Source organism: Chiloscyllium punctatum, chromosome 1 (assembly GCF_047496795.1).
Source record: "Chiloscyllium punctatum isolate Juve2018m chromosome 1, sChiPun1.3, whole genome shotgun sequence".
In the NCBI taxonomy this organism is placed as follows: Eukaryota; Metazoa; Chordata; class Chondrichthyes; order Orectolobiformes; family Hemiscylliidae; genus Chiloscyllium; species Chiloscyllium punctatum.
This window is the reverse complement of record NC_092739.1, coordinates 165920055-165937537: the sequence shown is the minus strand read 5'-3', so window position 1 is coordinate 165937537 and position 17483 is coordinate 165920055. Positions and strand designations below refer to the sequence as shown.

The window sequence follows — 17483 nt, the reverse complement described above, 5'->3', positions numbered from 1 at the left end:
ATAAAGAGGGAGAGTCCACTACTGCTACTGGCAGGGCATTCCATGAACTTACAACTCGCTGAGTGAAGAACCTTCCCTAACATCAGTCCTATATCTACCCCCCCTTAATTTAAAGCTATGCCCCCTTGTAATAGCTGACTCCATACGTGGAAAAAGGTTCTCACTGTCAACCCTATCTAACCCCCTAATCATCTTGTACACCTCTATCAAGTCACCCCTAAACCTTCTTTTCTCCAATGAAAACAACCCCAAGTGCCTCAGCCTTTCCTCATAGGATCTTCCTACCATACCAGGCAACATCCTGGTAAACTTCCTCTGCACCCGTTCCAGTGCCTCCACATCCTTCCTATAGTATGGCGACCAAAACTGTACACAATATTCCAGATGCGGCCGCACCAGAGTCTTATACAACTGCAGCATGACCTCAGGACTCCGGAACTCAATTCCTCTACCAATAAAAGCCAGTACGCCATATGCCTTCTTCACTGCACTATTTACCTGGGTGGCAACTTTCAGAGATCTGTGTACATGGACACCAAGATCCCTCTGCTCTTCCACACTACCAAGTAGTCTACCATTAGCCCAGTAATCCATCTTTTTATTACTCTTACCAAAGTGAATCACTTCACACTTAGCTACATTGAACTCCATTTGCCACCTTTCTGCCCAGCTCTGCAGCTTCTCTATATCCCGCTGTAACCTTCCACATCCTTCCTCACTGTCTACAACTCCTCCGACTTTCGTATCATCCGCAAACTTGCTCACCCAACCTTCTAACCCTTCCTCCAGGTCATTTATAAAAATGACAAACAGCAATGGTCCCAAAACAGATCCTTGCGGACCACCGCTAGTGACGGCACTCCAAGATGAACCTTTGCCATCAACTACTACCCTCTGTCTTCTTCCAGAGAGCCAATTCCTAATCCAAACCTCCAACTCACCCTCAATGCCATATCTCTGTATTTTCTGCAGTAGCCTACCATGGGGGACCTTATCAAACGCCTTACTAAAATCCATATATACCACATCTACCGCTTTCCCCTCATCTACCTCCTTAGTCACCTTCTCAAAGAATTCAATAAGGTTTGTGAGGCACGACCTGCCCTTCACAAAACCATGCTGACTATCCTTGATCACATCATTCTTATCCAGATGTGCATAAATCCTATCCCTTACAATTCTCTCTAAGACTTTGCCCACAACAGAAGTGAGACTCACTGGCCTATAGTTACTAGGATTATCCCTACTCCCCTTCTTGAACAAGGGAACCACGTTTGCTAGCCTCCAGTCCTCTGGCACTACTCCTGTCGACAAAGAGGACACAAAAATCAAGGCCAATGGCTCTGCAATCTCCTCCCTTGCTTCCCAGAGAATCCTAGGATAAATGCCATCAGGCCCAGGGGACTTATCTATTTTCACCCTTGCCAGAATTTCCAACACCTCTTCTCTACATATCTCAAAGCCATCCATTCTACTTATTCGTGCCTCAGTATTTATATCGACAACAATGTCCTGTTCCTGAGTGAATACTGACGAAAAGTATTCATTCAGCGCCTCCCCAATCTCTTCAGCCTCCACACGCAACTTCCCATTACTATCCTTGATTGGACCTATTCCTTCCCTAGTCATTCTTTTATTCCTAACATACCTATAGAAAGCCTTAGGGTTTTCCCTAATCCTACCAACTAAGGACCTTTCATGTCCCCTCCTTGCTGCTCTTAGCTCTCTCTTCAGGTCCTTCCGGGCTACCTTATAACTCTCAATCGCCCCTATTGAACCTTCACGCCTCATCTTTACAAAGGCCGCCCTCTTCCATTTAACAAGGGATTCCAACTCCTTATTAAACCACGGCTCCCTCACACGACCCTTTCCTCCCTGCCTGATAGGTACGTACTTATCAAGGACACTCAATAGTTGCTCCTTGAACAAGTTCCACATATCAATTACGCTCTTGCCTTGGAATCTACTTTTCCAATCCACACATCCTAAGTCACGCCTCAACGCATCATAATTTCCCTGCCCCCAGCTATAACTCTTGCCCTGTAGTACACACTTATCCCTCTCCATCACTAGAGTAAAAATCACCGAATTGTGGTCACTGTCCCCAAAGTGCTCACCTACCTCTAGTTCTAATACCTGGCCTGGTTCGTTACCCAGAACCAAATCCAGTATGGCCTCACCTCTTGTTGGCTTATCTACATATTGTGTCAGGAAACTCTCCTGCACACATTGCACAAACACTGACCCATCTAACGAACTTGAGCTATAGCTTTCCCAATCAATATCAGGAAAGTTAAAGTCTCCCATAACAATCACCCTATTACTGTCACTCTTCTCCTGAATCATCTTCGCAATCCTTTCTTCAACGATTCTAGGACTATTAGGAGGCCTGTAAAAGACTCCTAACAGGGTGATCTCACCTCTCCTATTCCTAACCTCAACCCAAACTACCTCAGATGGCAAATCTTCGTCCATCTTCCTTTCCACCGCTGTAATACTATCTTTGACAAGCAAAGCCACACACCCCCTCTTTTGCCCCCACCTCTGACCCTACTAAAACATTTAAACCCTGGAACCTGCAACAGCCAATCCTGTCCCTGATCTAGCCATGTCTCCGTAATAGCCACAACATCGAAGTCCCAGGTACCAACCTACGCTGCGAGTTCACCTACCTTATTTCGTATACTTCTGGCATTAAAGTATACACACTTCAAGCCACTCTTCTGTTTACAGGCACCCTCCTTTAAGATTGATGCCATATTCCTAACCTCCCTACACTCCAGGTCCTGCACCCTAAAGCTACAGTCTGGGTTCCCATGCCCCTGCAGAGTTAGTTTAACCCCCCCCCAAGAGCACTAGCAAACCTCCCCCCAAGGATACTGGTGCCCCTCAGGTTCAGGTGCAGACCATCCTGTTTATAGAGGTCCCACCTTCCCCAGAAAGAACCCCAGTTATCCAAGTACCGAAATCCCTCCCTCCTGCACCATCCCTGTAGCCACGCATTTAACTCTTCTCTCTCCCTATTCCTCGACTCTCTATCACGTGGCACGGGTAACAAACCAGAGACAACAACTCTGTTCGTTCTAACTCTGAGCTTCCAACCTAGCTCCCTAAAAGCCTGTCTAACATCCTCAGCCCTCCTCCTACCTATGTCATTGGTGCCAATATGGACCACGACTTCAGGCTGCTCCCCCTCCCCCTTAAGGACCCGGAAAACACGATCAGAGACATCACGTACCCTTGCACCTGGGAGGCAACATACCAAACGTGAGTCTCTCTCGTTCCCACAAAACCGCCTATCTGTGCCCCAAACTATCGAGTCCCCAATTATTATTGCTCTGCTCTTCTCCACCCTTCCCTTCTGAGTAGCGGGGACAGGCTCCGTGCCAGAGGCTACGTTCCCCTGAGAATCCATCATTCCCTACATTTTCCAAAACAGCATACCTGTTTGAAATGGGTATATCCACAAAAGACTCCTGCTCTAGGTGCCGACCTCTCTTACCCTTCCTGGAGTTAACCCATCTATGTGACTGTATCTGAGACTTTCCCCACTTCCTGTAACTGCCATCCATCAATACTGTTGCTGTTGCAAATTCCTCATCACTTCTATCTGTTTCTCCAACCAATCCACTCGATCTGATAAGATTCGCATCCAACATGATTTATGGCAGATATAATCCGCAGTAACCCTTAAACTCTCTGACAAGAAGTACATATCACTGCAAAGGCCATTTTTGCTCCTTCACAATCTACAGACCCAGAAAATAACACCGTCTTATTCCTCTACAAAACACTGCACCAGGTTAAATTAATAGCTATGGCTTATATTTTAAGTTTAATCAAGAGATTTATCTCCAAAAACATATAATCAAGATGGAACCCACTGTACTCACTAATACAGCCTTTCTCTTGGACAGACTTAAAACAACAATTAACTTATCTGATTCTGTGTTGGGAACTTCGCCCAAACCGGTTCCTCCAAGATTAGTTGTGAAATTCACAGTTTGTTAATTTTCCCAGATGCACTCCGATGTCCAGCGACACATGAATTCAAACAGCAAAGGCAGTGACTGTGCAGGTTGTCTTGCTCTCTCTCTCCTGCACTGTCCTCACCATGTGCTTCCTTTGTCTGCTCTTCTCCCTGTTAAACTGTTGTTATTTTGACTTTTTTTCTCCAAAGTTCCAAAACAATGCAACAGCATATAAAACAGTAATTGCTGCTCCTGGAATTCGAGGAAATCACCTCCAACACCTAAAATACCTCAAAAAAAGGAGCAGCTCTTACAGCCAGAAATTTTTCCTGTCCTCCATCTTGGATTAGGATGGGAATTTTTTCCCTGGAGCAAAGGAAGTTGAGGGGTGACCTTATAGAGGTTGGTAAAATCATGAGGGGCATGGATAGGGTATATAGACAAGGTCTTTTCCCTGGGATGAGGGATTTTCAAGTTGAGGGAGGGTGTATTTTTAAGGTAAGGGAAGAGAGATTTAATAAAAGACATGAGGGGCAAATCTTTTACACAAAGGATGGTTCATGTGTGGAATGAACTGCCAGAGAAAGTGTTGGATGTTACAACGTTTAAAAGATATTTGGATGGGTATATGACTAGGAAGGGGTTGGAGGGATATGGGCCAGGAGCAGGCAGGTGGGATTAGTTCCTTTTGGGATTCTGTTCAGCATGGACTGGTCGGACCGAAGGGGCTGTTTCTGTGCTGGATGACTCTACAATGCTATGACTGGGAAGGGAGGCTTAGCTGAAGATTTTGATAATGAGGTTTTAAATTACAATGCAGGACCACCAAAGTCCCAATCACATGGGACACTGGCATTTATGTACTGGGCCAGAAGAGGGCAGTTCAGGAGGAATGGACTTCACTTGATCTGAGCTGGGACCAATGTCCTGGCGAATCAGGTGCCTCGGGTTTGGGAGAGGTGAACTCACAGGGCGATGATGGGAGTCAAGGTTAGAGTGGTGCTGGAAAAGCACAGCAGGTCAGGCAGCATCCAAGGAGCAGGAGAATCGACGTTTCAGGCAAAAGCCTCATTTCCTGATGAAGGGCTTTTGCCCGAAATGTCGATTCTCCAGCTCCTCGGATGCTGCCTGACCTGCTGCGCTTTTCCAGCATCACACTCTCGCCTCGGATCTCCAGCATCTGCAGTCCTCCCTTTCTCCTGTTGGATAATGATACCCAGAGTGGTACTGGATAGGATTGAGTGTCCAAATAGAGAAAACCAGCTGGGGGAGAAAAATCAGATCAAAACTCCAAACTGGGTGACTCTTTATTATTGGCATGTACATTGTGTTTGTTGCACAAATACAGGATAATGGGTTTGATCTTATAGCCATGACAAAGATGCAGTTTACAAGGAGATCAAAGCTAGGAACTAAATATTCAGGGGTATGTGATTTTCACAAGGAGAGGCAGGAAGGAAAGGGTGGTGAAACAGCATTGTTGGTATGCATGGAGTAAGTATGACGGCAAGGAATGAGCTCAGATCTGATGATGTCGATGGGTGGAGGTAAGAAATATCAGGGGCGCCAACACTGGTAGGCACAGTGGCTCGGTGGCTAGCACTGCTGTCCCACAGCATCAGGGACCCCAGTTCGATCCCACCCTCGGCCAGCTGTCTGTGTGGAGTTTGCACGTTCTCACTGTGTCTGCGTGGGTTCCCTCCCACAGTCGAATGATGTACGAAGGGAGAGTAGTGAGAGTTAGGCCGGAATTTAAAAAGGAGGCCCTTGAGAGTAGCAATATCTGGATTACTCCTGGTGCTACAAACCAGTGAGGGTAGGTTAGAGCAGATGAATGCATGGCTGAGGAGCTGGTGTATGGGGGAAGGATTCACATTTTTGGATCATTGGAATCTCTTCTGGGGTAGAAGTGACCTGTACAAGAAGGACGGATTGCACCTGAATTGGAAGGGGACTAATATACTGGCAGGGAGATTGGCTAGAACTGCCCAGGAAGATTTAAACTAGTAAGGTGTGGGGGGTGGGACCCAGGGAGATAGTGAGGAAAGAGATCGATCTGAGAATGGTACAGTTGGAAAAGGGAGCGAGTCAAAGAGTTAGGGCAGGAAGGAATAAAGCAGAGAACAAGGTAGGACTGATAAATTAAACTGCATTTATTTCAATGCAAGGGGCCTAACAGGGAAGGCAGATGAACTCAGGGCATGGTTAGGAACATGGGACTGGGATATCACAGCAATTACAGAAACATGGCTCAGGGATGGGCAGGACTGGCAGCTTAATGTTCCAGGATACAAATGCTACAGGAAGGATAGAAAGGGAGGCAAGAGAGGAGGGGGAGTGTCATTTTTGATAAGGGATAGCATTACAGCTGTACTGAGGGAGGATATTCCCAGAAATACATCCAGGGACGTTATTTGGGGGGAACTGAGAAATAAGAAAGGGATGATCACCTTATTGGGATTGTATTAGAGACCCCCTAATAGTCAGAGGGAAATTGAGAAACAAACTTGTAAGGAGATCTCAGCTATCTGTAAGAATAATAGGGTGGTTATGGAGAGGATTTTAACTTTCCAAACATCAACTGGGACTGCCATAGTGTTAAAGGTTTAGATGGAGAGGAATTTCTTTAGTGTGTACGAGACAATTTTCTGATTCAGTTTGTGAATGTACCTACTAGAGAAGGTGCAAAACTTGACCTACTCTTGGGAAATAAGGCAGGGCAGGTGACTGAGGTGTCAGTGGAGGAGCACTTTGGGGCCAGTGACCATAATTCTATTCGTTTTAAAATAATAAAGGAAAAAGATAGGCCAGATCTAAAAGTTGAAGCTCCAAATTGGAGAAAGGCCAATTTTGACGGTATTAGGCAAGAACTTTCAAAAGCTGATTAGAGGCAGATGTTCGCAGGTAAAGGGACGGCTGGAAAATGGGAAGCCTTCAGAAATGAGATAACGAGAATCCAGAGAAAGTATATTCCTGTCAGGGTGAAAGGGAAGGTTGGTAGGTATAGGGAATGCTGGATGACTAAAGAAATTGAGGGTTTGGTTAAGAAAAAGAAGGACACATATATCAGGTATAGACAGGATAGATCGAGTGAATCCTTAGAAGAGTATAAAGGCAGTAGGAGTATACTTAAGAGGGAAATCAGGAGGGCAAAAAGGGGACATGAGATAGCTTTGGCAAATAGAATTAAGGAGAATCCAAAGGGGTTTTACAAACACATTACGGACAAAAGGGTAACTAGGGAGAGAATAGGGCCCCTCAAAGATCAGCAAGGCAGCCTTTGTGTGGAGCTGCAGGAGATGGGGGAGTTACTAAACCAGTATTTTGCATCAGTATTTACTGTGGAAAAGGACATGGAAGATATAGAATGGAGGTGCAAAGGCAGTACATTAATCGGGGGGGGGGGGGGTCAACTTTAATCTCCATGCAGTTTGGGATAGTCAGAATGGTTGGAAAATTGTGAGGAAATCATGAGAGTATTTGAGCCAGTTTTACTGAAACGGAATGTTGTGGTCTGTTTCGGTGCCGTGGATCTTGTGTCACTCTCTGCTTCATCCTGCTCGTGGTCTTCATCACACTGATCCCGCTCGAGCTTCCTGCTATGGAAAAGGAGACCTTGGGATTATTGCTGGTTCTTCAGCATGTTGCGATGTATGTCAGACATGGCTGCAATGAAACATTGATCTCAACTGACAATGATTTGCTGGCATTAATTAAAATGTTAAAAACTCAAACAAAAACAGCCTGCTCACTTGGGAGTCTTTTGATTCAACCACTGAGCACGGTGGCTCAGTGGGTTAGCACTGCTGTCACTCAGCACCAGGGACCTGGGTTCGATTCCAGCCTCAGGCGACTGTCTGTGTGGAGTTTGCACGTTCTCCCCGTGTCTGCGTGGGTTTCTTCCGGGTGCTCTGGTGTCCTCCCACAGTCCAAAGATGTGCAGGTCAGGTGGATTGGCCACGCTAAAGTTCCCGTCGTGTTCGGGGATGTGTAGGTTAGGCTCATTAGTCAGGGCTAACTATAAGGTAGGGGAATGGGTCTGGGTGGGTTACTCTTCGGAGGGTTGGCACGGACTTGTTGGGCCGAAGGGCCACACTGGAGGGATTCTATCTCTCATTCGATGCCTTGTAATGCAAAAAGAAGAAATGAATTAAGGATTGAAGAGATGATAAAAGATTCTGTCGGGGAGAGTGAGGGTGAATGGATGTGAGTGTGCTGGGTTGTTGTCTGTGTGTGATATACCTCATGGTGAAATCCAGGTGCAAACTCATAAAGAACATGTTTTTTTCACGGGTTTTTTAATTTTGAACTGTGAGCGAGAAAGGGAAGGAGCTGCTTTAAAGGGGAGATCTGAGGGGATGGTGCTGAGTCCACTTTGTTTGTCATTTACATCAATGATTTGGATGAGAGCATAAGAGGTACAGTTAGTAAGTTTGCAGATGACACCAAAATTGGAGGTGCAGTGGACAGCGAAGAGGGTTACCTCAGATTACAACAGGATCTGGACCAGATGGGCCAATGGGCTGAGAAGTGGCAGATGGAGTTTAATTGAAATAAATGCGAGGTGCTGCATTTTGGGAAAGCAAATCTTAGCAGGACTTATACACTTAATGGTAAGGTCCGATGGAGTGTTACTGAATGGAGAGACCAAGCAGTTCAGGTACATAATTATTCAAAGTTTGTGTCACAGGTAGACAGGGTGGTTCAGAAGGCGTTTGGCACACTTACCTTCATTACTCAGTCCCTTGAGTATCGGAGTTGGGATGTCATGTCATGTACAGGAGGGTGAGGGAGACTGGGAGGAGTGTGAGGGAGATTGGGAGGAGGGTGAGGGAGATTGGGAGGAGAGTGAGGGAGACTGGGAGGAGGATGAGGGAGACTGGGAGGAGGGTGAGGAAGATTGGGAGGAGGATGAGAGAGACTGGGAGGAGGATGAGAGAGACTGGGAGGAGGATGAGGGAGACTGGGAGGAGGGTGAGGAAGATTGGGAGGAGGGTGAGGGAGACTGGGAGGAGGGTGAGGAAGATTGGGAGGAGGGTGAGGAAGATTGGGAGGAGGATGAGAGAGACTGGGAGGAGGGTGAGGGAGGCTGGGAGGAGGATGAGGGAGGCTGGGAGGAGGATGAGGGAGACTGGGAGGAGGGTGAGGAAGATTGGGAGGAGGGTGAGGAAGATTGGGAGGAGAGTGAGGGAGACTGGGAGGAGGGTGAGGGAGACTGGGAGGAGGGTGAGGGAGGCTGGGAGGAGGGTGAGGAAGATTGGGAGGAGGGTGAGGGAGGCTGGGAGGAGGGTGAGGGAGACTGGGAGGAGGGTGAGGGAGACTGGGAGGAGGGTGAGGGAGACTGGGAGGAGGATGAGGGAGACTGGGAGGAGGGTGAGGAAGATTGGGAGGAGGGTGAGGGAGGCTGGGAGGAGGGTGAGGCTGCTTCGGGAGTACTAAGTCCAGGTCTGATCACCCTGTTATAGGAAGGTGATTATTAAACTGGAGAGGGTGTAGAAAACATTTACCGGGACGCCTCCAGGAATGAAGGGTTTGAGTTACAAAGTTAGACTCGATAGGCTGGGACTTTTTTTCAGCAGAGTGTCAGAGGCTGAGGTGTGTCCTTATAGAGGTTTATTAAATCATTGGGGCCATAGCAAAGGTGAATAGCAAATGTCTTTTCCATTGGGGTGGGGGGAGTTTCAAAACTAGGGGGCATATTTTTAAGGTGAGAGGGAAAACATTTAAAAAGGGCAGGAGAGGTAATGGCTTGTGTGAGAACTGAGCTGCCAGAGAGATATGACACTTCACAGCGATCCCAGCCTCCTCCATACTCCACCAGTGAAACAGAAGAAGGCCATTCAGCCCATCGAGTCTGCTGTACCGTTCAGTAAGATCATGGCTGGTCTGATGGTCCTCACCCCCACCTTCCAGCCTTGCCCCTTTAACTCTTAATTCCTGAGAAACAATCTGTCTATCTCAGCCTTGAATATATTCAATGACCCAGCCTCGACAGAACTTCATGGGAAAAATCCTAGATTCACTCCCGTCTGTGGGAAGAAATTCCCCCGCAGCCCCGTCTTCAACATGCACCCGGTATACAGGGATGATGCCCACAAACGGAAACAACCTCCCGAGATCTCCCCCCATCTGAAACTCTCCAGCCCAGGCACCATCTCGGTAAATCTCCTCAACCTCGTCTCCGACATGATCACAATCTCCCTCCAATTCAGGAACGGCAGACAAGCAACTCAGGGTCATGGTGAGGGAGATAGGGAGGAGGGCGGAGGGAGACTGTGAGGAGGGTGAGGGAGACTGGGAGGAGGGTGAGGGAGACTGTGAGGAGGGTGAGGCAGTTTGGGAGGAGGGTGAGGGAGACTGAAAGGAGGGTGAGTGAGACTGGGAGGAGGGTGAGGGAGACTGAGAGGAGGGTGAGGGAGTTTGGGAGGAGGGTGAGGCAGTTTGGGAGGAGGGTGAGGGAGACTGAAAGGAGGGTGAGTGAGACTGGGAGGAGGGTGAGGGAGTTTGGGAGGAGGGTGAGGGAGGGTTAGGGAGGCTGGGAGGAGGGTGAGGGAGTTTGGGAGGAGAGTGAGGGAGATTGGGAGGAGGGTGAGGGAGACTGGGAGGAGGGTGAGGGAGGGTGAGGGAGTTTGGGAGGAGGGTGAGGGAGTTTGGGAGGAGGGTGAGGTAGGGTGAGGGTGTTTGGGAGGAGGGTGAGGGAGGGTGAGGGAGTTTGGGAGGAGGGTGAGGGAAATTGGGAGGAGGGTGAGGGAGACTGGGAGGAGGGTGAGGGAGGGTGAGGAAGTTTGGGAGGAGGGTGAGGGAGGGTGAGGGAGTTTGGGAGGAGGGTGAGGGCGTTTGGGAGGACGGTGAGGTAGGGTGAGGGTGTTTGGGAGGAGGGTGAGGAAGGGTGAGGGAGTTTGGGAGGAGGGTGAGGGAGTTATGGAGGAGGGTGAGGGAGTTTGGGTGGAGGGTGAGGGAGGCTGGTAGGAGGGTGAGGGAGTTTGGGAGGAGGGTGAGGGCAGGGTGAGGGAGTTTTGGGAGGAGGGTGAGGGAGGGTGAGGGAGTTATGGAGGAGGGTGAGGGAGGGTGAGGGAGTTATGGATGAGGAGTGAGGGAGTTTGGGAGGAGGGTGAGGGAGTTATGGAGGAGGGTGAGGGAGGGTGAGGGAGTTATGGAGGAGGGTGAGGGAGGGTGAGGGAGTTTGGGAGGAGGGTGAGGGAGGGTGAGGGAGGGTGAGGGAGGCTGGTAGGAGGGTGAGGGAGTTATGGAGGAGGGTGAGGGAGGGTGAGGGAGTTATGGAGGAGGGTGAGGGAGGGTGAGGGAGTTTGGGAGGAGGGTGGGGGAGGGTGAGGGAGGCTGGGAGGAGGGTGAGGGTGTTATGGAGGAGGGTGAGGGAGGGTGAGGGAGGTTGGGAGGAGGGTGAGGGAGGGTGAGGGAGGGTGAGGGAGTTATGGAGGAGGGTGAGGGAGGGTGAGGGAGTTATGGAGGAGGGTGAGGGAGGCTGGGACCTCTGTGAGACTCTGAGGGAGCTGTCAGGGTGGATGCTGAGACGTTGATCCCTATGACCTGGGAGTCCAGGGTGAAGTGGTGTTGACCATCAGGGACTGAGCTGAGGTGAGCAGGCAGCCTGTGGGGGAGACCAGGACATTGAACACTCTCAAGATGGAGTGGGATATAATTCTCCCTGTATCGGACGGCTCAATCTTCAATCAAAGGGAATGGGGGAGAAAGTGGGAACAGGGGACTGAGTGGGATGATCAGCCATGATGGTATTGGATGCTGGAGCTGGCTGGAAGGGCTGAATGGCCTTCTGCTGCATTTAGTTTCTATGTTTCTCCATCTGAAGGGTTTCCTTAAACAGTATAATTACCATTCTGGAACATTTCTCTGCTCCCGAACCTCCCCACTATATTCGGTTGGATGTTCCTGCTACCGAGAATTAGACTCAGGTCCATCTTGGGAGAGACCCCTTGCAACCTACCTCTGCCACCTCTGCCCATCCCTGTGCCAGCTCCAGGAAATTCCTCTCTGGTCAGGGTGCAGACCGCTCTCTCCACCCCCCCCCCCCCCCCCCCCACAGCTGGCTGAGAGGAAGGTCAGGCCCCTGGAGACACAGGACGGCGTGTCTGGTGTTGCAATCACCCCAGTCCCCGTCACCATCTCCAGCCACCGAGTCCAATCGTGTACTCTGTTCAAACCACCAGCGAGTGGTAGCAGAGGCCAACACTGTGTGGGATATACTGGGACGATGGAGAGTGAGAGAGAGTTAGAACCGAGTCTGAGTGGTCCAACTCAGTTTATTTATTCCCGGGAGGTCAGTGTCACTGGCTGGGCCTTCCCGAATTACCCTGAGACAGTGAGCTGCATCTGTCTTGTCCCGATATAACGTGCAACATGAACAAGTGCCCTTTTAGAGGGCACTTATGACTCATCCCATCATTGAATGGTTGACAGCACCGCAAGAGGCTATTCAGCCTACTGAGTGTGTGACAGCTTGCTGCAAGATCAATTAATCTAGTTCCACTCTCCCAAACTCCCTCACCCTCCTCCCAATCTCCCTCACCCTCCTCCCAAACTCCCTCACCCTCCTCCCAGTCTCCCTGACCATCCTCCCAATCTCCCTCACCCTCCTCCCAAACTCCCTCACCCTCCTCCCAGTCTCCCTGACCCTTCTCCCAATCTCCCTCACCCTCCTCCCAATCTCCCTCACCCTCCTCCCAAACTCCCTCACCCTCCTCCCAGTCTCCCTGACCCTCCTCCCAATCTCCCTCACCCTCCTCCCAAACTCCCTCACCCTCCTCCCAGTCTCCCTGACCCTTCTCCCAATCTCCCTCACCCTCCTCCCAAACTCCCTCACCCTCCTCCCAATCTCCCTCACCCTCCTCCCAATCTCCCTCACCCTCCTCCCAGTCTCCCCCACCTTCCTCCCAAACTCCCTCACCCTCCTCCCAGTCTCCCTGACCCTTCTCCCAATCTCCCTCACCCTCCTCCCAAACTCCCTCACCCTCCTCCCAGTCTCCCTCACCTTCCTCCCAAACTCCCTCACCCTCCTCCCAGTCTCCCTTACCCTCCTCCCAGTCTCCCTCACCTTCCTCCCAAACTCCCTCACCCTCCTCCCAGTCTCCCTCACCCTTCTCCCAATCTCCCTCACCCTCCTCCCAAACTCCCTCACCCTCCTCCCAGTCTCCATCACCCTCCTCCCAGTCTCCCTCACCTTCCTCCCAAACTCCCTCACCCTCCTCCCAGTCTCCCTGACCCTTCTCCCAATCTCCCTCACCCTCCTCCCAAACTCCCTCACCCTCCTCCCAGTCTCCCTCACCCTCCTCCCAGTCTCCCTCACCTTCCTCCCAAACTCCCTCACCCTCCTCCCAGTCTCCCTGACCCTTCTCCCAATCTCCCTCACCCTCCTCCCAGTCTCCCTCACCTTCCTCCCAAACTCCCTCACCCTCCTCCCAGTCTCCCTGACCCTTCTCCCAATCTCCCTCACCCTCCTCCCAAACTCCCTCACCCTCCTCCCAGTCTCCCTCACCCTCCTCCCAAACTCCCTCACTGTCCTCCCAGTCTCCCTAACCCTTCTCCCAATCTCCCTCACCCTCCTCCCAGTCTCCCTCACCCTCCTCCCAGTCTCCCTCACCCTCCTCCCAGTCTCCCTCACCCTCCTCCCAGTCTCCCTCACCTTCCTCCCAAACTCCCTCACCCTCCTCCCAGTCTCCCTGACCCTTCTCCCAATCTCCCTCACCCTCCTCCCAAACTCCCTCACCCTCCTCCCAGTCTCCCTCACCCTCCTCCCAAACTCCCTCACCCTCCTCCCAGTCTCCCTGACCCTTCTCCCAATCTCCCTCACCCTCCTCCCAAACTCCTTCACCCTCCTCCCAGTCTCCCTCACCCTCCTCCCAGTCTCCCTGACCCTTCTCCCAATCTCCCTCACCCTCCTCCCAAACTCCCTCACCCTCCTCCCAGTCTCCCTCACCCTCCTCCCAGTCTCCCTCACCTTCCTCCCAGTCTCCCTCACCTTCCTCCCAAACTCCCTCACCCTCCTCCCAGTCTCCCTCACCTTCCTCCCAAACTCCCTCACCCTCCTCCCAGTCTCCCTGACCCTTCACCCAATCTCCCTCACCCTCCTCCCAAACTCCCTCCTCCCAGTCTCCCTCACCCTCCTCCCAGTCTCCCCTCACCCACCTCCCAGTCTCCCTCACTCTCTCCCCACTGTCATATCCAGGTAATCGGTTGATTTGCAGCTGTATAGCTAACCGATGTTCTCAATTGAAGGCAGCCTCCACCACACTCTCAGATCCTAAAGTCTCTTGCTGCATAAATCCACATCGCCCGTTCATTTGCCCTAACCCTAATCCCAATGCCAGCCTCTGCTGATTGGTTCTCCATCCTTCCAACCCCCTCCTTACCCAGCCCAGGCCCCAGCTCGTATTGAATACCTCCATCGAGTCTCCCACCGTCTCTATGGGAACAGACCCATCTTCTTGAATCTTTCCTCAATAATAAAACCCCTTAACCCTAACTGCAGGTCTGGAGACACATACAGGCCGTTTCAGATGCTGATCACAGATTCCCTTCTGGAACTAATTGGGTTTTGCAACAATCCAGTAAGTTTCAAGATCATCCTTACCATTACTGGCTTTTCATTCTGAATTTATTAATGAAATTTATATTCACCCTGCTCGGATTTGAACACAGGCTGCGATTTCCGGTCTAGTCCAGTAACATACCCACTGTATGCCCTGTACTTCACTGACTGAAATTTTGGAGTTTAGAAGAATAATCGCTGATCTCATTGAAACATATTGTCTCATTCAGGGGCTTGACAGGCTCAATGCTGAGAGGATGTTTCCCCTTGTGGGAGAACCTGAGAGGACATGGACTCAGATCAAAGGGGACCAACTTAAGGCTGAGATGAGGAGGAATTTCTTCTCTCAGTAGGTTATGAGTCTTTGGAACTCCTTGCCCCAGAGAGAGCTGTGGGGGCAGGGTCCTCGTGTATATTTAAGGCTGAGAGATTCTCGATCACTCGGGGAATCAAGCATTACAGGAAGGAGTGTCAGATCAGCCATGATCCTATTGAACGGTGGAGCAGGCTTGAAGGGCTGAATGGCCTCCTCCTGTTGCTGTTTGTCATGGTGCTATAGTCATCACGCCTGACCAACAGTGTAACAAACTCAGGCAAAATCAAATCTGGACATAAGAACACTGCCCTGAGTAAACATGGCCCTGAAGCAGATTGAAGCAGAATTCTGTCTGATTCAGTGTCACCCTTTAGGAAAGGAAATCTGCTGTGCCCAGGTTACTCCAGGACCATAGTCGATGCAGCCAACTTCGGGTTGGCAATGGTGGCTCAGTGGTTAGCACCATTACCTCACAGTGCCAGGGGTCCCAGGTTTGATTCCAGCCTGGGGTGACCGTCTGTGTGGAGTTGGCATGTTCACCCGCGTGGGTTTCCTCTGGGTATGCTGGTTTCCTCCCACAGTCCAAAGATGTACAGGTCAGATGGACTGGCCAACAGTGATTGGGGATGTGCAAGCTCAGTGGGTTAGCTGTTGGGAAAAATGGGGATAGGGTGGGTCAGTGCAGACTGATGTGAATAATCTCGACTTGCACTGAAGGGATTCTTAAGCTTTATGGACAATTAAACAGAGAGAGCTCTTTGCCGTAGTTTAAAACACAATTTGCATTAAAACAAAAGTACTCAAACAATGTTGGTTTTAATTGACTTGTTTCAGTAAAAGTCTTAAGAATTAAATCTTGATGCGTGATATTTTCAGACAGTCACTGAGATTCAGGTAGTGTTTGGTCCCCACAGGGATTGTAAGAGCACAGATGTGAAATCGGGTGAGGGACGGAAAGCAGTAGCTTTGAAAACCAGTGGAATGACTAGCAATGGGGTTAGGGCGGGGATTGCCGCGTTTCTCAATCTGTGTTCACAACCTGGGGGTGGTTTTTATGGAGCAACGTGAGGACTGCAGATGCTGGAGAGTCAGAGTCAAAGAGGGTGGTGCTGGAAAAGCACAGCAGGTCAGGCAGCATCCGAGGAGCAGGAGAGGGTTTTATGGGGTATGTCTTGCTCCAATGTCAGCTTGGCTATGATCCATGACCCCCCCCCCCCCCCCCCCCCCACCCTGTAGATAATTAACACTGGCAGCAGTGTTTCAGGTGAGTCATCTACCCTGAGGTCAACGGGATGGGAACAGGGGGATACTACTGAAACCTCAGGCAAACCAATCACATCGAGAGTCTCAGAACTGGTCCAAATAATCCATGTACAAGGGAAAAGCTTGAAAACCACTCTTTGATCGGCAGCAGTGACATTTTGGAGTTTAAGGATTGTTGTTTGTTTCAATACCCTTGACTGACTGGAAAGATTACATGTCAAGATTTAAGTCTTAAGACTTTTACTGTAACAAATCAATTCACAACAGCATTGCCGAAACACTTTTCCAACTTGTGTCATTTCTGATGCAGTCAGGTTGTGTTGATGTAAAAAAGTCACACGACACCAGGTTATAGTCCAACAGGTTTCTTTGGATGTTGACACAGATTTGGACTCGGAAATGGATTCAGGAGATTCCTTTAATATCGTCAAAAATGACCAAGTCTCCATTAAATGTAAAGCCACAACTCACAAGGATGGCATTAATCTCCTTGATACCACAGTGTTGAAATGGTAGAGCACTCACACCAGCTCAAATACCCCCCCATTACACCCACACCAGCTCAGATACCCGCCCATTACACCCACACCCGCTCAGATACCCGCCCATTACACCCACACCAGCTCAGATACCCGCCCATTACACCCACACCCGCTCAGATACCCGCCCATCCCACCCACACCAGCTCAGATACCCACCCATTACACTCACACCCGCTCAGATACCCGCCCATTACACCCACACCAGCTCAGATACGTGGCTATTACACCCACACCAGCTCAGATACGTGGCCACTACACCCACACTAGCTCAGATACCCCCCCATTACACCCACACCAGCTCAGATACCTGCCCATTACACCCACACCAGCTCAGATACCCACCCATTACACCCACACCAGCTCAGATACCCCCCCATTACACCCATACCAGCTCAGATACCCGCTCATTACACCCACACCAGCTCAGATACGTGGCTATTACACCCACACCAGCTCAGATACGTGGCCACTACACCCACACTAGCTCAGATACCCCCCCATTACACCCACACCAGCTCAGATACCTGCCCATTACACCCACACCAGCTCAGATACCCGCCCAATACACCCACACCAGCTCAGATACCCGCCCAATACACCCACACCAGCTCAGATACCCGCCCATTACACCCACACCAGCTCAGATACCCGCCCATTACACCCACACCAGCTCAGATACCCGCCCATTACACCCACACCAGCTCAGATACCCACCCATTACACCCATACCAGCTCAGATACCCGCCCATTACACCCACACCAGCTCAGATACCCCCCCATTACACCGAGACCAGTGGTTGTGGGTTCGGAAAGTGAATTTCTGCCAT

At 50.4% G+C, this 17483-nt stretch overlaps 1 protein-coding gene across 5 annotated transcripts in view; it reads right to left on the bottom strand.

Moving 5' to 3' along the window:
- LOC140481630 (heat shock 70 kDa protein 12B-like) overlaps positions 1-17483 on the bottom strand; it is a 168158-nt gene that overhangs the window by 121840 nt on the left and 28835 nt on the right. The window contains exons 2-4 of one of the 5 annotated variants that reach the window (XM_072578169.1): positions 15321-15499; positions 7724-8095; positions 7467-7570 (exon numbers count right to left, since the gene is read on the bottom strand). The exons of 1 other annotated variant lie outside the window; for it this stretch is intronic. Coding sequence is in view for 3 of the 4 variants with exons in the window: in XM_072578128.1 (XP_072434229.1) it covers positions 7467-7570; positions 15321-15385 (169 nt within the window). In the remaining variant the exon portion in view is untranslated. The remainder of the gene's footprint in view (positions 1-7466; positions 7571-7723; positions 8096-15320; positions 15500-17483) is intronic. 3 more of the 5 variants (XM_072578128.1, XM_072578138.1, XM_072578146.1) reach the window with 3 other exon arrangements.